We start from the raw sequence: 21790 nt of genomic DNA, 5'->3' as shown, positions 1-21790 counted from the left end.
TAAACGCCAGTTACCGCGACATTATGCGATGGAAATCCCGCGACAACACGATAGAGTTACAAATCGCTTGCCTATTGGTCTAAGGGCACTGTTGTAAGATGGCGCCCAGCGAAATATGAGTGGTCTAGAGAAAGAAAAGCTACAGCTAGCCATCTAACGAAACCCACCGAAAACAAAGAATACACAGGCCACCGAAAAAAAACAATCGCACCTCGCTTCTCTGGCTATTGGAAAAGGACCGCCGTTGCGAGGGTAGAGAAGCGCTTGTGGGCGGCTCAGACCTCGGCCCGGTTGAGGAAGAGGTAGCTAACGCGCCTGCTATCGTTAGCCTGCTAGCTTTGGAGAAAACAGAAAAAATGTAGTCAGTGTAACGTTACCAACACAAGAAAGCTACCCCGACGGTCGTTGTTTTCTATATTGGTACCATCCACTGCGAAGACAGCATTTTGTCATTCGTGCACAAGATGGCATTAATACGCGTTTCCAAACACAACTGTGGCTACATCTAATTTGCAAACAACACGCGGCTAGTTAGCCGTGTACCTGGCTAACCTAGCTTGTTGTGTAATCAGCTGTTAGATTAGCTGTTGTTGATATATTGTACCATACACGTAATAGAAACTTAACTGTTGTTTAAAACTTGCGTGTTTTCATTATGCAGCAATTTCCGTCGCTGCTTTGAATACGGCATCGGATTTGGAAAGTGACCGCGCTTTTGTCCCAGCTCGTTTACACTCAGCTAGAATTAACCCTTTCGTATTACCATCCGCCTGCGTAGCTACTGGACAGTGAGCTGTAGGTCACTCAGTAAACACTCTGCAGTTTAAGCAGATGTCAGCACATCGATTCTGTTCCTTTTTTTCTTTAATTCATTTTCAAAGGCCTGTAGATCTTCAGTGTGTTGACAGGACGACTGAATCTTGATTTAAAGTGATCGCCTTGTTGATGCTGTCAGAATTGCACGATCCTTGTATTTATTACAATCACTGACAAATATATAACCATTTTTACAGGTTCCCCCTACAGAAGAAGACACTGTCAGCAGCAATGAATAACTCCCTGGATGGTACAGGCTCCTATGAGGAGCTTGTGAGGCAAAAAGCTCGGAGCATCCCTCAGCATCGCATGAAGGAGTTCCTGGAGTCCTTGGCCAGCAAAGGTCCAGATGCCCTGCAGGAGTTCAGCCAGCAAAGTGGAGATACTACCACCACCACCACCACGATGGTTTATCAACAAGAGGCTAACTGTATCTATACAGATAGCACAGAGGTGGCAGGGTCATTGTTGGAACTGGCGTGTCCGGTAAATCAACACACAGATGACGATAATATCGTCTGTTAAAGAGCTCTGTCTCTGAAAAGAAGCGCTCTGACAGGCACTGTCTTTTGACCCAGGTTCAGGTGCAGGTACAACCACAGCAGCAGCAGATACAAGAGTCCACATCTCAGCAGCAGTCTGTACAACAGGGTACAGAGCAACAGATAGTGCAGGTCTGTACCACTGTTATATTGTTGTGTTGAGTGAATCACTTACTCTGGTTCCATTTAATCCCTGGGACACTTTGTTAGCTCATGACCTCTATTTTCAGGTGCAGATCCAGGGCCAGCAGCAGGGTCAGATGCTGGGTCAGGTTCTCCAAGTGCCCTCTGGCTCACATCAGCAGCTACAAGGTGTAACTACTGCACAGCTGATTCAGCCTGGGGAACTGACAGAAGAACAGCATCAACAGGTAAACACACAAACAACAATACAACATTAAGACAGGATTGCAGATTTTCTCTCAAGACACTTTTCATTGATCATCTTTATCCCATGTGGTTTAGCTGCAAGCCCAGTTGGTTGCAGCTGTTGCAGGAGGACAGCAGATCCAAATTCAGACGGTGGGGGCCCTCTCTCCCACTCAGCAGCAGGACAATGCAGAGAGGAGAATAATGGGAACTACAGTTGCCACATCACAGGGAGCAGGTGTCCTCCAGCCAGCCAAGAAACGTAAGGTGGACATGCCCATCACTGTGTCCTATGCCCTGCCCGGTCAGCAGGTAGCCACTGTCCTGACTATCCCTCAGGGACAGGGCCAGCAGCAAAGTTATGTGTCTCTGCGGCCAGACCTTTTAACTGTGGACAGTTCCCACCTTTACAGTGCTACGGGCACTATTACCAGTCCGACAGGGGAGACCTGGACCATCCCTGTGTATTCTGCACCCGCTGGGTCTGGAGGCCGTGAACAGGTCACACATATTGCCATACCACAGGAAGCTTATGGAACAGTGCAGGTCGCGGGGGCAAACACTACAACAATGACTACAATGCCAACACAAGTTACTGTTGAAAATGACAAGATGAAAATCCCTGCCAGTCAAAGTCAGACAGCGCAGGCTGTTTCCAGCATTACAAGCTCTGGAGGAATGGGAAGCCAGGAAGAAGTGGTGCACACACTGGCTGCCAACACGCTATTCCCTGCCCAGCTGATGAATGGAAACATCCACATCCCAGTGGCAGTGCAGGGCTACTCCAATGCTACGCAGTCACTTATATGGGACCCGCAGCAGCAAGTGCTGCATACACAGGGGCTGACAGGGCAGGATGCACAGCAGCTACAGGTAATGATGGAGGTATTTGGCTATGTTGAATTTTCATTATGACCATACGATTGAGCATATGTAGATAAGTATTTCCAGATTGTTTGAGGTAACAATGTTTGGTGTGTTTATGTCTATGCAGGGTCAGACTGTGGTAGCAGAGGTAGATGGTCAAGGTCAGCAGCAGGTGCAGGTGCAGGAACTGCTGCTGCCTGCCACCCTGAAGCCAGAGGAGGGGCTGGATGTGTGGCGGCTTTGGGCTCAGCGGAAAAACGCAGAGTTGGAAAAGTCAGACAAAAATAAACTGGCGCCAATTGGCCGTAAGTGCACATATGCAATGCTTTTAAGGGAGTGAAAACAATATTTTGTTGTTGATGTACATGTGTATTACCATTTCCTCTTCCCTTATTTTTATCTGTCAGTTTAATCACTAGTGTTTGTGTGCGCGTGTGTTTTAGGACGTCAGGCACTGCGTTTCCAGGAAGACTTGGTGTCATGTGCAGTTGCTGAGCTCTGCATGGGTCTCTCTTTGATGACAACAGAGGCCAGAGGGCTGGAAGGGGAGTCTTATGAGGCTGATGTTCTTTACTATGTGTTTCTGTGCATACAAAAAGTAAGTTGATCATAAACACAAACACACACTTTCCACTGATTGCCCATTTTATCTCTCTTGACACTTGTGAATGCGCAACACTGATGCATTGCACATTTCTTCTTCCTTTTCCCCCCTCCAGTATCTGTTTGATAATGGTCGTGTGGACGACGTTTTCTCAGATCAGTACTACACTCGCTTTGCTCAGAGTCTGCACCAGATCCTGGAGCCTTGGAGACCACCTGTTCATCCACTAGGTGAGAACAAAAGTTGTTTATGAAACCTGGTGTGCCTGTTCCTATGTTCCAACGCCTTCTTCTCTACAATAAACGTAGTGTTTTAGCAACTTATTTTAGATACAGTGCACAGGAGGAAATGTACAAACTGTCAGTGTTAGCAGGGCTCCAGAATAACTTTTTTATTGGTAGCACCGGTGTGACCAACTTTCTCATTTGGTCACACCTCCCACCTTGTCACAGGAAAAACATATGACTTGCTGAACATTTTCTTGTCAATAGACACTGTAATTTACAGATGTTCCTTAAAAGCCCAATATTGCAGGCTGTGGTAGATGCTGCTTGGTGGCTGTGGTGTACTCAGACAGGTGTGCGACCTAAAATGACTTTTAAAATGATAAACTAGGGCGTTCTACTGTCAGATTTGTCTGAGGTGAAACCAAGTGATTTTTTTTCTACATGCAGTCTCTTCTATGAGCGGAAAAAACAGTGAATGCATGTGTACAGTCTGTCCAGTCTTAGTTTTTTTTGGCACAAAACATTGGACTGGGTTTGGACAGCTTCTCAGAATAAAATGCAAACATTTGCACAAAGCTTTGACCAATGATACTTAAGAGATGTAGCACATGTAAAAAATATAAATGTAAAATGTCCATGATGGTTAATTTAAAGGACCAATTGCTTATTTTTTTGGCAGCTCACCTGTCATAGTCGCTAGTGTTGATTAACACTTCAGATCCATTGATAATTAATATTTCCTTGTTGATGTTGTGTTTGTTGCTCAGGGATCTGTTTCACAAAGCAGGTTTACCTCGTGAGGTTTCAGGGTTAACCGACTCCGTTTTCACCAAAACTGCTTTGTGAAACGGACCCCATTATTATCAACTATCTATTTCAGCTGTTCTGAAAATTCTTGTAACGCTCTGTTTGAGGTGGTTATGGTAGCATGTAGCACAATGTTATTGTAGGTTACTCTGATCTTCATAATTTTCTCTTTACCTCCCCTACAGGTTATGTTATCCCCAGCCATGTGACAGAGGAAATGCTGTGGGAATGCAAACAGCTGGGAGCTCATTCTCCTTCAACACTGCTTACCACTCTAATGTTCTTCAACACCAAGTGAGTTCCCAGTTGTAATGCTTACTGAATTCATTTGATGTGGCAGACTCGTATATTTCGTCTTCATTGTTTAATTGACATGAAACAATATTGCCCATGATACACCCCTGTAAATACAAAAAAATCTTCATCTGGAACACAAATAATTTACAGATCTGCAAAATACATTTCTATGCAAGATGCTGTTTTTCTGTATTTCCGCTCTTCCTTCATTGATGCCAACCATTACACTGATCAACGTGTATACATCTTGTTATAGGTATTTCCACCTGAAAACAGTGGATCAGCATCTAAAAGTGGCCTTTTCTAAGGTGCTGAGACACACCAGGAAGAGTCCCAACAACCCCAAAGATAAGAGCACCAGCATCCGATACCTAAAGTCAACAGAGAGGTTCATAGGGCAGAAAGGTATGTGCTTCTACGGATATCATGTGTACTGTAATGTCTGATTGGAAACCCCATTTCAAGGATAAAACTGACTATAGCTTTGTATACTTTTTTGGTTTAGTGACGGATGACATGTACTCAGAGCAGCTGGAAGACCCAGAGAACCCACTGCGATGCCCCATCAAACTTTATGATTTCTACCTCTTCAAATGGTAAATATAAAACAGCATGAATGGTGAAAATGGTTATCATTGAAAGATAAATTAAGAAGCTGAAGGGTGAAATGTGTTTATATGGAGGAAACATTTTTATATACACTTTAAACTATGACTGAATTATAATTCCCACATTGAAATGCACAAAAACAGTAAATGGTAAAAACACCAGTGTATACAACCATGAGGAGCTTTGTACTCTGGCCAAGGTTGGAGTTATCAATTCATAACAAAAGTTGGAGGTTCCCTTTAGAAATGCTGCTAATAAAACTCTTCGTTTGTGTTGTTGACATGGGAAGTGGAGTGCACGTTGCACTCTGTGTTGAAGTGCTTAAATGTGTGAGAACACTGTTGCTAGGCAACTGAGAAAAAATATGGATGCTTGATAACCCTTCCTTTGCTCTCATCTCCAAAAAGGTGAAACATTTTATGTTTTATGCCTTCCGACATTATCAAGGATTAAAGCTACCAACTTCTTTGGCCTTCGATGTCTTTAATAAATGCCAGCGTTGCTTCACAGTCTAAAAATGGAGAAAAATACCGACTGGAAAATGGGAAACATCACAGAGTCGATTGTTTATATAAAGTTTGAGTGAACGCCTCCACAGCTGAATCATTTTAATAGTCTTTCATTAGTTTTGGCCACTAGTCCTTACATTTTAGGGAACAACCTAAATGTTGAGACTTGGAAGACACTCCAGTTCCGTTTTGTTCGGTGCACTTAGCTAAGACTAATGCAGTCTAATGCAAGGCTTACACTAAATCCTGCCTTTATGAATGCAATGATGTTTACTTCTTATTGAAGGGATTCAGAGAGGCGTTGATCCAACTTTATGATCAGTTTGGTTCTGTATTGCCTTATCCTGAGAGGTGTTATTTAGCCTATACTGATGGATAATAGCTTTACAAGTTGCAGCCTCCAAAGTGACCGACAGTTCACTTAAAACTGTCAAATAGTGAACTTTAATAACAGAATTGTTATATTAGACTGCATTAGTTTTAGCTACAGACAGTAGACAAATTAAAGGGAAGAAACAACATTAAAAACAATAAAAAAAAGGCAATAAATTAGGAGGGTTTTTGGTCTCCACATGCTGCCATAACAGGCATCAATTCTCCACCAATCTTCCAAACATTATTCCTTCATTCGGTGTTTTAATGATGGTATTGTAGAGAACCAGGTTGGTCCAAAATCTCACATAGGTGCTCAGTTGGGTTGAGGTCTGGTACCTGCAAAGGCTGTGGCATATCATTCACATCATTTTCATCTTCATCAACCATTCAGTGACCACTTGCGCAGTGAATGGCTGGAGGCATTGTTATCCTGGAAGAGACCTCTGTCACAGGATTGAAATGTTTGATCATAGGATAAAGGTGATCACACAGAACAACTTTGTATTGAATTCTGGACAAGTGGACTCAAACTGTACCTGAAAAATGCCACTTACAGCATAACAGCCACTGGATCCTCCCACTGTCGCAGTCAGGTTTTTGTTTTTATTTTTGTTACTTGTCTTCAGTGTATCTAATAAATGATTGATGAGTTCAAAAGAGTAATGGCCAACTGTACACTACTTTCCTATAAAGATGATCTAAAAACACAACAAACACAGTCTGATATGAAAGCCAGCCTTCCCTCTACACCTTTCCCTCAGTTCCTCACAAAAATAATTTTTTCTTGCCAGCAGGCTAAAACTTTAACTCTGACATCTAATCAATAAGTGTTTTCAGAAAATATTCTCACTCTCTGTTTCTCTCAGTCCACAGAGTGCTAAAGGTCGTAATGACACTTTCTACCTGACTCCTGAACCTGTCGTGGCTCCAAACAGCCCCATCTGGTACTCAACTCAGCCAATCCCAAAAGAACAGCTGGAGCAGATGCTCGCCCGAATCCTCGTCATTCGCGAAATCCAAGAAGCCATTAACATGTCTGAGAGCGTGCACTAGTTGGACTGGAGGAGAATGAAATATGGACTAGACTCTTCCTCTTTTTCTTCACCCAGCCTTTGATTGCTCATTACGAGTAGTTTTCTATTCTCTCACACCCTCTTGTGGTCTTTAAGGGTGGCATGTATATGTTTATATTCATTATATGTCAGCATATCTTACACACGTGGACTGTACATACACATACAACCAGCTACAGCTAATCAGTTGTCTCATTGAGGCAAACACACAAGTTTTTTTTGTTGTTGTTGTTTTATTTTGGCCAAAGGATGTAGTGTCTAATCTTTTTGTTGGACCTGAACTCTAATTTAAATGTTATTGTAACTGTTGGTTCTCCTTACCAATAGTCTGGAACAATTGTTAATTTTCGTTCCTGTTCTGTTTCAATCTGTAAAATATTTCATATATATTTTCACTGGGGTTGGCCTGCGCGATGCTGCTTTTCTTAGACATCCCTCTTTGTTGCTCTTCTTTCCTTCATCTGCCTTGGTCACTGTTATGTCTCACAGTGAGTACCTCAGTGGTATTAAAACTACATGAAGCAGCCCGATATAGGCTAAAAGCTCATTTTCAACTCGTGTGAATTCTCTTTCTTTGTATTTCACTCTTGTCCGTCATGAGCTGAGTTCTCATGCGGACGCACTGAATTCTGGAGGCGACGTTGTTGTTAAGTGATGGCTGCTTGGGCTGTAGCACCCCCTCTTGGACTAGCTCAGCGGCGTCGAATCACATTGGGACTTAAATCTGCTGCGGACTTGATTGCAATACGGTGTCACCGCTCAACCCGCAGCTACTAGCACTTGCCGCACATTGGAGATGCAGCAGAGCTCGGGCGGAGGACGCTCTGCTGCTGGATCCTCCCTTCTCTCCTCAGTACATCACCAACCCCAAAAACTCACCTGAAGAGGAATCCAGTGTATCATACATGTCTAGTACAAGACAAATGAAAGACTCTAAAAAGTGGGTTAGCCCTTAATGTTCTATAATGTATAAAACTCATAGCTCCTTCATGTACTGTAACAGTTGTCAGTCATTTAAGGAGAATGGCAGTGCCTGTGTGTTTTTGAAACATGACCTTTTTTGTACAGCCACTATACCATGTGTCTGCCTTTCTAGCAAGTCCCGTATCAATTCTGCACATGCATCCTTAAGTACTGATAGCATTGTGTGATATAAAATGATGCACAATGATTTTTTAAAAAATCTTAATAAAAGTCATGTCACAACAGCACTTTATCAGTAGTGAAGGTGAACAAACTTACAAAAAAAAACTATGTACTGTCCAGCTACACACAGGAAACATTTTATATTTAACATGAAAGATTGCATGATTGACCTGAAGGTTGCGTAGGCTGTATTTTACTGCTTGTACAGGTAGCGGCCTCTCGTTTGTCCCTCGTAGTAAGCCACCGATTGCAGAAGAGCAGGTTTGACCTGATTCGGCAGTTTATTTCCTTAATTTCTCCTTGTGGTAGCGATACAAACTGCTGCGTCTGTTGTTTCCTCACCTGCATTTATCTGCATGTTGTCAAGCCGGTTTTCCAGCTGCCGGGCCTGTCCTCATGCAGCGTGTGCAGCAGTATTTCTGCAGTCTTGTGTTTGAGAACTGTGTCATGCAAATGTTTTTTTTCTTTACTCAGTGTCTCCGCATATGTACATCTTGCAGAATGCTAGATTAGGATCCTGGATTCAGTGATGATGATGATGAGGGCAGTAACCTCCTCAGCAGGTTCCCAGGGTTTAACATCTGCTGCATTGTATTCTGTGGTGGGTCTGATTGAGGTTTACTCTGTCGATGGCGGTGATGTCTCCTCCCTGCTCGGTCTCCCCGTCCTGAGGAGATGTGAGATCGGTCCTGCATGTGGGGGTGAGCGTTCGAAGTGGCTCCCTGCGGGCTGCTGTGAAAGAGAAGACACCTAATTAAAATGTCGTTACAGTGACTAATAATACTGCCTGAGCCCGAAAAATCACTTTGGTGTGCTCATGGGAAGCTTATTTCTGTATTCTCACCATGCTGAGGTTCCTCCACTGAGCCAGTGCAGCAGACACAGGTGAACAAATATGTACTGCTCCTTAGTACACACAAAGGAATGAGCCATTAATGAAGATGCTCCAGCTTATGCTTGGCATTCTGCTGTAGCATGCACTGTTTACGAGCATGGAGATGACAGATTTGCTGCAGGTAAAAGGATGCATTTTAATCCTCATATACTACAGTCTAAAGTGCCTGGTGAGTGTAACCGGACCACTATGTATGTTTTATGCTTTAAATAAGCAAAGAACTAAGACACGAAACAGTAGTGGAAAATACAGTTATGATTTAAAAGTAGTATATTTGTACCTATATTTTATTACATTAAAAAAAGACAGTGCCACATGTTTAACATCGACTGCTCCACATTTACTGGGCAAGAAAGCCAGTAAGTCTGTTTCCTACACTGTTGAACTAGTCCTTTAAATACAGAGCAACAGTATTAGGATGATTTTAACAATCTGAAACATTAACATGCTGCCTACATGTTAATGTGTAAGAATGTAATATATTTATATGAGCACTGAGAGGACAGAGCTGCTTAATGAGCACTTCTGATAGTAAGATGATTTTTCTAATATTGTTTTTACTCGTGCAAAATCTTGAATAGAAGAGTTACTTGTAATTAAGTATGTTTACATCGTGGTAACAGTACTGTGATGTCTGTCTTGTACCTAAACAGTGAAGTGTAGTCATTTTATACAACCACGAGATCAGATTTCTCACAAGATTTATGGCCTTGTGTTTTAGTTAAGTGTTTCCTTTGTGATTTAATTCATACTTCCACTCCATTAAATTCCAGAATGTGTTGTTTTGTTTAGCAACCATGAAGCAGTTAATGTACAATATTAGTGCAACATGTGACACTATAAATATAACACTTTAAATAGTGCTGTTATGTATGAAGACATTTTACTTTGATATGTAAAGTAGGCCTACATTTTAGAATGCAAGACGAGATGAACTACTTTTCAAAAGCTCCTTTTACTTAAATAAAATAACTTTAAACTACTTCCACCACAACAGGTTAGTGTCCGTATGAACTGACCAGAGTCTGAACCATCCACATTCGATGGAGACGCAGGTCCTCCACAGCAGCTCGTATATTAGGCCGGATTCCCCTCGCACACAGCTGCATCAGCCACAACAACGTCACAAATGCCCCAGACCGGCCAATACCTGCACTGGATCACAAAAGCCAAGTGTTGACTTTAAGCATTGTCCCAAATGCCGAATGACTAATAAACTTACTGAAAAAAATGCAGAAATAATGCAGACGGAGAGACTTTGTTGACATAGCAGGAGGGCGACAGGCTTAAAGTCAGAGGTCACACCTGCAGTGCACCACAGCTGGGCCCAGACGAGGAATGGCTTCCAGATGCTGCCGCACATGCTCAGTGAAGACACAGGCGGAGGATGAGCTCTGAGGGATGCCCCGGTCCGGCCAGGAGGGATAGTAGTAGTGTGTGATGATCCTGTCTGTCGGACAGTCTCTCTGAAACACGAACACTTTGCTTTAATCCGACCACAAGGACTCTTTGATTGATTACAGGTACGGTCAGTGCACACAGAAGTCAACAGCAGCGGTTTTCAGGCACAGAAGACTGATGAATGTGTCTTTCACTCACCTGTCGGAGGTTAATGGTCGTGACAAAATAATCTGGACCTTGTTTGCGAGCCACTGTTGTCACTTGGATCAGCCCATGATAAACTGTCCCCGGTTCCAGAGGCCAGTACTTATCACACAGCACCTGCACACACAGAATTAACAGACAAGGTCAGAGGGATATGAGGTACAGTGCAACGTGTATGAATCATTTAGGATTACCAGGTTTTCTTGGTAAACTGGTCCTAAAAAGTGATCTGATCTGAAGTAACAAGTACAAAAAAAACCACAATACGCTCAAGATACACACAAAAATGACTATATTCTTGTTTGTCTCAGTGCTAGTGACACAAATACCAATTCTATGCATATCTATAATTTTGCAAGGGAGGATTCACTTTATTTCACTGATGTGCTTCTTGTGAATAGCAAACTCAAAAACTGTTTAAACGATGAATTTGATAAGGACAAGAACAATATTGTGGTTTGTTTGTGACTGAGAATAGATTAAATTAGATAAAGATCTGACCCTATTTTGGGACAATATACATAAACTCCCAAAAGTTCACTTGCTTTTTCTTGTATATAATTAAATGTTGGGAAATATTCACTCCCCCCCAACAGAAACATGACCTCAATTAAATCAGCCATATGACCTCAAGTAAAAATCCAATTTTTTTTCCAGTATACATAAAAAGTTGTGTTTTTATTGTCTTGTCTTGGGCAGTAGCCACTCCTTTCCTGGCTGTCTGCCATCCTCATGTCAACAACAAGCTCTGGTACCTTCCAATACCATAACTTGTCAATCATTGCGGTCATTGTGAGCTTTCGACGTGCACACAGATTTTGTTTGGACAAGGACAGACAGCAAGAAAACACATACAGTAAGTGCTTTCTGATCTGACATGATGATGGACAGGAGAACATCATCTTTCAGTGGTTGTGGACGTTCTTGCTCAATAATAACCTGAATTCCTTCTTTGCCCCTGATGGACAAGTGCTATATGGTCATTGAAGGATTCCTTTACTTAAACATGTTGTTGCTTTGCTTTTTTCTTCAGAAGACTATCAAACCCGACTAGTTGTTTCCCCCTATTTCCAGTTTTTGTGCCAAACTGAGCTCACCAGGGATGGATACTGATTCATAACTATAAAGAAAGCAGACAAGAGAAGTGACATTTGCATGTGAAGGCCACACATTTCCACACATACACACAGACTCGGTGTGCGTCTTACTATGTCCTTGTGTCTCAGAGCTGTCACCATGACAATTATCCTGACGTTTTGCTCCCACACCATCCGCCAGAAGTCGGCCATGGTGCCGGGCAAAGGACCCTGAGTGCAGATGAAGTCTCTTTCTGATCCTCCACCCTGAATGCAGACACACAGTCAAAAACAGACGCAGTGACAGACCAACAGGCCGTAAAACAGAACGAGGGATACAGATGTCAGACAAAATGAATTCATTTGAAGAAATGAATGAGATCTTACAGGCACAAAACTTGCGTTGATGTAGTCTGTGTGTGGATAGGAGTTCTGAATGGACAGCCTCACCCGAGAGTGATCATCTAGAACCGCATGTGCAAAGCAGACAAATAAAAATTCCATACGTTGCAACGCATACTTGCTGCAATCACTTCTGGTTTGACAAGTTTTGTACTTACATGGTAAAATGTAAGGGTATCTGTTCTTCTCTCTGTTGACCTCTGACTCCCCTGCCCTTGTCGGGAGGTCTTTGCCAACATCGCTCAGCTCCTGCACAGAGCAACAGGTATTAACACACGTGGCCAACACTTTACAAGTCATAAAGCTGATCCAAATGCAATGTACGTGCATACTAGCTACCTCAAACTCCTGTTTAAAGCCTCTGTTGGCATTGGCAGCCAAGGACTGGCACCGCAAGTTAAACTCTTGAAGAATTTGTGCTCTTGACACAGTTTGCACCCTGCAAGACGTGATTGTGTTACGTTAAACCTTGAAAGACCAACAATGCGCTCAGAAAAATTGTTATACGTTTGGGGATATCCTGTCATTTTATTATTATTAACAAATATAATGGTGAAAACCAAGTGTTTACCGTGTGAACTATGTTGTCCAAAAAAAACACAAAACTAACAGATGACATGTTCCTTCATTACAATTAACACGGAAACTATAGTTTTCTTTGAGTCAAATGCACATTACACACTGTGTATTCACAAGCAGGCCAGATTTATCACGAAAAAACCTCCCTAATAAAGGCACTTTGCACATTAGACACATTACAATTCACAATATTATAACAATATAATTTAAAAAACATGTATGAATCTTTGACACCACATTTACGTCTTCAGTAAGGAACTAAGAGCTTACAGTCAGTAAAGGGTCACACTTGTATTTATTTATTGTCTTTTAACGGTGACAAAAAAATTTAAATATCACCAGCTATACACTGTTTGCTCAGGATGATACAAATTGCAAATGATTTTTGTCCTTCTTACCTCATGTCTTCTCTTACAAGCAATGTTCAAAAAGAAACAAATAGCAGCCGGGAGTGTTGAATGATGCCAAGATGATTTCAGTGCTGATCATGTGAAAAATCCTGTATAAAAATTTAAAACAAAAACAAAAAAAGCCGTAAAGCAAATTGAAACTGAAAAGCTACAAACATTATGTTTACCTCTTGTTTTCCCCTCCCCCTCCCTAATAACTAAAAAGGAATTTTACCTTCTCAATACAGACATGTATCACCAGATAATAGTTTAACTGAATCAGAAATGATTCATTTCAAGCAAACTACACCTCTCTTCCCACGGCCTCATTATAATGCAGCTTACGTGGCGAGCACAGCCCAGTATTCACGCAGAACAATTACTGACCTGACAAGAAGGAAAACCTGCTCCAACAAGTTGTCAAACCCAAACACCAGCAACAGGACTAAAGAGCAGTTTCAGCGTTGTGTGTTTGTGTCAGTATTACCTCAGTACACAGGCTGTGAATGATTGTTTTAAGTCTGCCACAGGCTGAAGAGAAAGAGAAGACGGCCACACTGCTCCGAGTCATCTTAAAGTTATTTGGTTTTGGTAATGCTCTCTCTGTCTAGTTGTCTCTCTCCGGGCAGGAACAAATGTGATGGGTGGAGACGATGGGTGGAGAGAGCAACACTAAGCTTCAGGGGAGGGATGTCAGCGTATGATGGCCTCAGCTATTCTTTGCACTCACCGTGTCATTCCTTGCATGAGAAAAACAAAATGTCTTCACTTGTAGGGAAGTGCACCTTGTCAGTACAGGATTTTTTTTTTCCTGCTGTGGTATTCAGGTTACAACAGATAACTCGTAAGCACTTGTTTGTTATTGTAAATGATTACTATAAACAGACACTGACTACATATAATGTCTATATATATAACAATAAAAGAAAAAGCAGTATTGGCACCATTTTTTCACAACATATAAATTAAGTCTATAGAGCAGTGCACTCCATGAGTTGCTAAAAAAAAGTCTGGTAAAACTGCTCACACTACTATGGAGGGTCAACGTGGATAAAAAATCAGCTAATTTCTGGTTAAATAATTGTTTACCAAGTCTTGTAGTGACTTTTGTGTGCACTTGCTGCTGCGCATTGTTGGTCAGATGTCACCTCTCATACTATTACAATATTACACCATGCAGGTTTGAGAGTGTGTTACATTGTTTGTGACTGATTAAACTACTTTATTTTGGAATGTGCACCATGTTCTCATGACATAGAATAAAGTTGGGCCTGCCAAGCACTGCACTCCACTAATTACTAAAAATAAGTCAGGTAAAACTGCACTATGGAAGGTCAATCTGTGTAAATATTACTTGATTTCTGGTTACTACACACACACACACACACACACACACACACACACACACACACACACACACACACACATATATAAAACACAAGAGAAATGAGTACATTTCTGTGCATTTTCTGTTGAATGATTCAACAGTATACAACAACACAGTAACCATTATTTATTCAGTAAGCATCATTTCTAGGCTGAGCAGTGAAGTATTTGCGCTTATGTAACAATAAAAACCAACAGTATACATTTAAATCACCGTCCCACAGGAGGAGCTAAATATAATTGAGTTTCAAGTCTTTCATTTTTTCATTACTTCATATGCTCACCTTTATTTTTGAAGGCAGTCCTCAGTATGGAGGATGCCAGTGTTGCACAAGTTTCTTGACAAATGTTCTGCCATTCCTCGCAAACTTTTTTTATTCAGCTGCTCTTTGCTGGAGTCTTTGTGTTACTCTACCTTTGTCTTTCAAATACACCAGCGGTGTTTATTAGATTCAAGTCGGACCACATACTTGGCCAAGTCATAGCTGTGACTTTATCTTCTTTTCTTGATTTTGGCAGTGTGCCTCGAATTGTTGTCATGCTGGAATAGTTGTCTTCTACTGGCATTATTGTTGGTAACGTTATATTCACAGGCCTTCAAGCCATCTGTAGATGTCATCTCTTAAACACCTTTTGTACTCATATCATCACACTCCCACCTTTAGGGTCTCAGTGTCAGGACTGTGCATTCACTGGGGCAGTCCTGACCTGGTTCATGCTCACTATGCAGGTCCCCATCTGAATCAAACTAATTTATCTTTATCAACATCCGACCACATCACGTTTTTTTTTTTTTTTTTTTTACAGCATTCATCAGGCTTCTTCTCATGTTATTTAGCAAAGTCCTAAATTGCAGACCCAGAACTATCTACAAAGGACCCCCTCAGCACCCCCGCCCCTCCCTAAAAAAAAAAAAAAGCATAGTATTTTGCTATCACAAATCATTTAGCTTCTGTTTGTACCTGTTTTAATTGATTTGTCTTCTGCATCTGGATCTCTGTATCTTTAATTAACTGTGCAATTTTAAAATATATATAGATTTTTTTTTACAGTGCATCTTCTATTTGTATCATTTTAAATCCATGTGCCAACGAACCAAATTCATTCATGTCAGATTTTGTGTGTTGAACGAGAACCAAAGTTTTGTGACTATGTTCTAATGTTATATGTAAGAGGTTATGTTCTTAAGTTAAAACATTTCAAGACTGTAACAGTGTTTTTGGTGTCCTGGGTACAGTATATATATATATATAAACTTAATTTAACTGGGGAAAAAAGCCATTTTTAATTTGTACTTCTAAGACTTATGAGCACAGATGTCCTGGTGCAACATTTCTTATTCAGCAAGTCAGATATGATTCATAACCATAAAAGAGCCACAGATTAACTCTGAAGGCCACCATATGTCCAGTCAGTTATATTCCACCCATAAAAATAAGCAGATAATTCTGTCATGTGCCCTCTGTCTGAAAGCCCAGCAGCGTCTACGCTTCCAGAGAGAACAACTTGGACACTAAACTGCTGCTGACTTTCTACCAGTTGTCCATTGAGAGCCTGCTGACATACTGTATTACATTATGGTATGGAAGAGGAGGCTTGAGAGGGTAATCAAAGCAGCACAGAAGATTGTTGGTTGCCCTCTCCCCTCACTGATTGACATTTACATCTCCTGCTGCCTCAGTGGGGCAGTAATCATCCTCAAGAACAGCTCACATCCTGGGTCCCATATATTTGACCTGTTGCCCTCAGGCAGGTGCTACAGGTGCATCAAGAATCAACAGGCAAGGCAGGTTTATTTTTTTATAGCACAATTCATACCTGAGGTCATTCAAAGTGCTTCACACAAAACTATAAGAAGACAGATAAAATCAAGACACAAAACATAAACACAATTATTAACTAATTACATTAAAAGCAAAGAGGCAAATTAACTCAATCCATAAAACATAAATATCATCATTAATTAAAAGAGTACAGATAAAATACTTCCAGCTGTCATATGCACAACTAAACGGAACTGTTTTCAGCCTGGATTTGAACATTGTCAAAGTTGAGGCCTGTCTCACATCGTCTGAAATCCAGTTCCAGATTTTAGCTGCCTCACCTTGTTTGGTCCTGTCTCTGGGCACCAGCAGGAGGAGACCCCTCCCTGAGGTTCTCAGAGCCTGAGATGGTTCATATGGCACTAACATGTCAGAGATGTACTTTGGTACAGGACCATGAAGAGCCTTGTACACAAGCAAAGCGGTTTTAAAGGCAATTCTCTGAGCGACAGGAAGGCAGTGCAGAGACTTGAGCACTGCACTAATATGGTCGTACTTCCTGGTTCTAGTCAGGACTCGAGCGGCAGCGTTCTGGATGAACTGCAGGCTAACAGAGTACAGACAGACTTAAAAACATCCCCCCCCAAGAGCCATAACCACTCTGAACTCCCACAAACACTGATAAGTTCCATTCCCACCACCATTCCTGTGAATCTACTAACAAGTATTCATTCAGTTTAAAATATGTCATATGTACTCAGCTTTATTCATTGCATTGGATGGGATTGCACCAGATTTTTTTTTTTTTGTGGTATAATGACATGAAAAGATTTTGATTCTCTGTGTTTGAAAATCTACATATTCTTAGATCAAACACTGATTCTGCTTCCTGACTGTAAAACAGGTACAGCCAGGTATGACCAGGTGTGATCGTGACAACACATGAGACTTACTGCGCCTGCGTGTTTTCAGAAGAAACGCCTGATTCCTTACTCCTTTTTTTTTTTTTTTTTTGATAAGCCTTTATAACCAAAGTCTGAACCTGATTGGATGGTTTCAGAAAAAGGAAGTAAAAAAAACAAAACATGTTGCAATAAGATCATGCGCAATAAACCAGAGAAAAGGCAGGTTGTAATGTTGTTTTTTTGTGTTGTTGTTGTCGACACTGTGAGACAGCTAAACTTTTAAAACAACGCGTGTGTCACACTTCAGCCCGTGAGAGAAGAAGCATCGTGCGGGTGGCAGAAATGTGAAGGTTTCACTTTTAACCGATTGACGCTGGGAAATTAATGCAAGAGGTCACGGGCGCTTCCTGGTCTTTTGGACTCCAGAGAAATTTAAAGTGTCGCTCAGAAACTTCAGTCAGCGCTGCAAACCGGCAGAAATGGATCACGTACGACCGCAAGACCCACAGGAAAGCAAGGTAAAAAGAGACAGAAAACAAACATTTCCTGAAGAAAAGTGTAGACAAACTCCATAAAAACTGGCTGATCCGAAGCGCGTCCTGTGCGCACCACGTTGGAAGTGTGGTTAACCGAACACATCAGCCTTTTTTTATTTTCTCTTTTCACACAGCGAAACTGAATTATGAACACAAAGCAAGGGAAGGGCACCAACAAAAACTGCAGCGATCTCGTGAAAACTAGGCAGAAGGGAAAGTCAAAGTCCAGTTTTAAGCACATGAGGGCACTAAAGAGTACCACACGCTCACCTTGTACAAAATGATCTGGTGGTGACTCTGCAAACTCAGCTTCAAGCACCCTCAGTTATAATCAGTTCAGACTTTCTGCTTCAGAAAGTGTGTGTTTGACTGTTTGTACTGTGTTTGTGTAGTAATTGGGTCAGTGTGTCAAGTCAGACAGAATTCAGCAGACATGTTGCTGCATTTGTATTCAAAAGCCAAGTTCTGTGTGACATTTTAGCAGAATTTGTACAATTTTATATTTATTGCATTTTAGAAATTGCATATTTTGGCTAAAGAAAACAACTTTGCTGAGATCCCATGTTTAGGGTTTAATATCCCCCCGAGCCATGAAATATGCTGAGGACGCTTTAGGTCCATGTGTTGAGGCAAAACAAGCCTCAGATGTTTGGTGACAGGACAGCTCCTCCAAGCGAAAAGAAACAAAACAAGAGAAACCCTTTTCGTATCAGGTCAAGAGTCACGGCAATCTAACGCAGTCCACGTATGGCTTCACTGAGTTCAAACACAGCTGGTTAAATATGCACTGTCCTCACGTACACAGGAAATACATATTATTACCAGCACACATGGCTATTGTCTGATTATTTACTGCATTTGTATGACATGCAAAGCATTAGTTTGCTAGTAAGCAAAAGCATCAGAGTCAAATGATGGTACCATATGTGTATGAACTGCTTTGCTTTGAATAGTAGGAATTTGTTTTTAATTAAGTCTTTCAGTGACGACTTGCGACTTTGTTTTTGTGGTCCTACGCACGATTCCTTATTACCTTTCTTGCATTTCAAATAGAAAATAACAGAACCTTGGCCACCCACCAGATTCTATTGACGTTTAAGGCCTCAAAAGTTGATGAAATGTCGATCAAAGACTGTATTTGTTGTAGGAAATATGAATACATCCGTACGTATATTCGCTTACAGGGACTTTCAGTGGCCCCCGGTATCACCCTTGTTTAAAAGCTTTGCACATTTTCCCTGTAATTAAGGGTTTGACTTCTCAGGTAAGATGTTTTGTAAGGTTCAGATGTTTTAGTGAAATTGCATGAAAAGGCATGAAAACATGTGAAACTTCAGCCAAAATATTTTGCAGAAGTTATGTTGGATCCCAGCTAACAAATAAGTCAACAAAATCTGAGAAGGTGGAGCAACAGCTGTGTCTGAAATGACACGGACAGACCAAATACATCACTGTCCAAATCCACATCCGAGTTCCTGGGTTGCTTATTGTTTGTCTAACACTATATTCAAAGCTCCTAGTACACATTTAACATTTTGGCAATAAAACGTCTTTCTTAAAATATCTGCTTCAGTATTGTTTCAGTGTTTTTTGAGCTGCAATTCACAATTATTATCATTATTGATTTTTTTGTTTTGTTTTAAAAGGTGTTTGTTCAGTTTGTGAAATGTTACTTCCCAGATGCTGATATCTTCATATTGCTTGTTTTGTGGAAGCAAAAGACCAAAAGTAAAACATATTTTATTGTAGTATCATAAAAGACAGAGAAATATGGTTAAAAAAAAATGACACACTGATTGTTAAAATAGCTGCCATGACCAAATGCTTCAGCTTTAATAATATCACACACCGCTTTTCTGTATAATCCTAATAACTGTGATGTAAATGGTGCTTTTTCTTTTCAGGGCTCAGTGTCGCGGTACAGGGAACACGGGGATGAGCCTTCGGACAAGAGGTCTGCTGACAGAGCTTTGTCTCCCTCTCAGGTACATCCCATCTGACACGTCACGTCTTCGAATGACCTTTTTACACAGTACGACTGCTCTGCTGTCTTTGTAAAGCACCTGAGTGTGATGAGTTGGTTTACCCCTGTCCATTCAGGATGAAAAGAGGCCAATCAGGAGGGTGCGAAGTCCGTCCAGACCAAGGGCATGGCTGTCCAGTTCTTACAAACCAAAGTTAGTAGGACGATTCTACAAGCCTCGGTAAGACTGATGGGTCGAGAGCGGGCAGCACTTTGTAATTAGTCGGGGAACTTTTTTCCACTGAGTTTCCTGCAAAGTATTGATGTGGATGCTGAGAGGGATTGTGGCTGCTCTGAAAGCTTTTTTTTGTTCTCGCTAATGCAGTTTTCCCAGGGACGACTATTCATTCTACAAACCTGGCTTTGGCAGCCACAGGCACCACCACTTCGGCCCCCGGGTTTATATGCACCGGAAAGATCACTTCCCGCCTAAGTTTCACCACATCACGTTGAAAAGGAGGGAGGACGAGCGAGAGGTGAAGAAGGAGCGGTACGAGCAGAGGGAGAGCGCTGAGGGAGGTTCACCCCCAAAACAAAGCAGCAGTGAGTTTATTTCTGTGGCACAAATCTGCAAAAAAAACCCCCAAAAAACAGTGATGACACACCTACACACACACACACACACACACACACACACACACATACACACACGCACGCACACACACACACAAACCCTTTGTACCAAGATCAGTCCAATACTTCAACCAAATGTTCACTTTATGGCCAAATGTACTTAGTGTGCACATTGATGAATGTTTTGGTGAAGACATGACTCCATGCACAAAGTGAGATTCACGAAGAAATGGCTTCTATAGATTGTGGAACAACTTGAACTCACAATTAATATGAAGGTGTCTAATATTAATGTGCAACCAGGAATTATGAGCTACAGAGAAGTCAGTGACTTGCAGCAATTATAAAAAATAATTTGGGACAGGTCAGGCTTTCACAATGCCAGTGCACTTTTATAAACTAAAGCCTGATATAATACTGTAAAGTCTGCCTCCTCAATCAAGGTTAAATCACACACACACACACACACACACACACACACACACACACACACACACACACACATACACACAGTTTTAATGGGTTTTAATGCATTCAATGTGATTACAGTGATTGTTATTAACCAAAACCAAATTAATTCATAATTGTCTCTAAACACTGTGCGACAACACAAAGTGACGTCGCTTGCACTCAGACTTCAACAATAATCTTCTGCTCACATTTGCACATCTTTTGCAATGCAGAAAAGTGACTAGCCTCTGCCCGCAGGATATTTGTAGACGCAGACAACAAAATTAAATTAGTATAATAAATTAGTGTATATTAAGTTTCATTAATTTTAAAATATTGCACGTTTATTGTTTCTCCACACCAAATGGATTGTGGACAAAACCAAGTGACAAAAGCAGCTTGAGTCATGCACTGAGACAGTATTAGCCACATAGATTGGAAAGAAGACACAAGCTATTCAATTTGGAGGCACATAGACTGTTTCGGTTCTATTATCTTTCAAACGGTTTAGATCAATTTTAAGCCAGCCGCACTGCTTATATTTACACAAATGCACTTGTGGCTGACTGGAGACAATTCTTGTGGCCTGGTGTAATTCTAGTGGAAGTGAAAACAGCTCAATATATCACCCCAAACCACAGAGGGCTATTTTCTTTGGCATATACAAATGAACAACCCTCTGACACAATCCCAATAAAAGCCAAACACTTTAAACTCTACTAACGGATAATCTTATTGTCTCCACCTCCTGCATGTGTCACCATACGCATGCATGCACGTACAGTATATTACATAATGTCCTCTGCAAGCTTTACATTATGCATTTGTGCTCTCTCAAACGACCATTGGGTGGCAGCATAAGCAAGCAGAGCTCCACATACGTCGTCATGAACACTTTGCATTACAAATATTTGGAGGGCATTTGCTCATCATGGTATCTGGTGGTTGGTAGGTAGTCACACTCTGG

The 21790-nt window shown here is 41.3% G+C and overlaps 3 protein-coding genes across 5 annotated transcripts in view; 2 read left to right on the top strand and 1 right to left on the bottom strand.

The window, feature by feature from the left end:
• The first annotated feature begins 98 nt into the window (after positions 1–98).
• On the top strand, positions 99–8169 carry LOC103362963 (glutamine-rich protein 1-like). Its single transcript, XM_008289513.1, has 12 exons — positions 99–302; positions 1014–1302; positions 1395–1490; positions 1589–1729; positions 1824–2600; positions 2722–2899; positions 3038–3192; positions 3314–3428; positions 4418–4526; positions 4786–4934; positions 5035–5125; positions 6889–8169. The coding sequence occupies exons 2-12, from the start codon at positions 1048–1050 to the stop codon at positions 7073–7075; spliced, it is 2253 nt and encodes a 750-aa protein (XP_008287735.1). The 5' UTR covers positions 99–302; positions 1014–1047; the 3' UTR covers positions 7076–8169.
• Positions 8170–8290: 121 nt separating this feature from the next.
• Positions 8291–21790, bottom strand: part of LOC103362959 (receptor-type tyrosine-protein phosphatase V-like) — a 22537-nt gene continuing 9037 nt past the window's right edge. Inside the window, exons 2-12 of one of the 3 annotated variants that reach the window (XM_008289509.1) lie at positions 13675–13744; positions 13197–13297; positions 12559–12658; positions 12378–12468; positions 12205–12281; positions 11950–12084; positions 10736–10858; positions 10442–10602; positions 10156–10291; positions 9086–9147; positions 8291–8973 (exon numbers count right to left, since the gene is read on the bottom strand). In XM_008289509.1, the coding sequence (XP_008287731.1) occupies positions 8751–8973; positions 9086–9147; positions 10156–10291; positions 10442–10602; positions 10736–10858; positions 11950–12084; positions 12205–12281; positions 12378–12468; positions 12559–12658; positions 13197–13201 (1113 nt within the window). In that variant the 5' untranslated portion in view covers positions 13202–13297; positions 13675–13744 and the 3' untranslated portion in view covers positions 8291–8750. Of the gene's footprint in view, positions 8974–9085; positions 9148–10155; positions 10292–10441; positions 10603–10735; positions 10859–11949; positions 12085–12204; positions 12282–12377; positions 12469–12558; positions 12659–13196; positions 13298–13574; positions 13654–13674; positions 13810–21790 lie in introns of those variants that run through there. The other 2 variants (XM_008289508.1, XM_008289510.1) reach the window with 2 other exon arrangements.
• Positions 17417–21790, top strand: part of LOC103362961 (periphilin-1-like) — a 9192-nt gene continuing 4818 nt past the window's right edge. Inside the window, exons 1-4 of the mRNA XM_008289511.1 lie at positions 17417–17759; positions 19682–19762; positions 19878–19981; positions 20126–20343. Coding sequence (XP_008287733.1) covers positions 17721–17759; positions 19682–19762; positions 19878–19981; positions 20126–20343 — 442 coding nt within the window. The 5' untranslated portion in view covers positions 17417–17720. The remainder of the gene's footprint in view (positions 17760–19681; positions 19763–19877; positions 19982–20125; positions 20344–21790) is intronic.

This window comes from Stegastes partitus, unplaced genomic scaffold (assembly GCF_000690725.1).
Source record: "Stegastes partitus isolate 25-593 unplaced genomic scaffold, Stegastes_partitus-1.0.2 Scaffold620, whole genome shotgun sequence".
Lineage (NCBI taxonomy): Eukaryota > Metazoa > Chordata > Actinopteri > Pomacentridae > Stegastes > Stegastes partitus.
Note: the sequence above shows the minus strand (reverse complement) of the source record. Positions and strands in the feature narration are given on the sequence as shown.

Bases quoted from the DNA above. Each gene is read 5' to 3' on its own strand.
- LOC103362963 (XM_008289513.1), top strand. From the start codon at position 1,048: ATGAATAACTCCCTGGATGGTACAGGCTCCTATGAGGAGCTTGTGAGG. The intron at 4,527-4,785 runs GTGAGTTCCCAG...ATCTTGTTATAG, and splicing joins CTAATGTTCTTCAACACCAA to GTATTTCCACCTGAAAACAG. The intron at 5,126-6,888 runs GTAAATATAAAA...TGTTTCTCTCAG, and splicing joins GATTTCTACCTCTTCAAATG to TCCACAGAGTGCTAAAGGTC.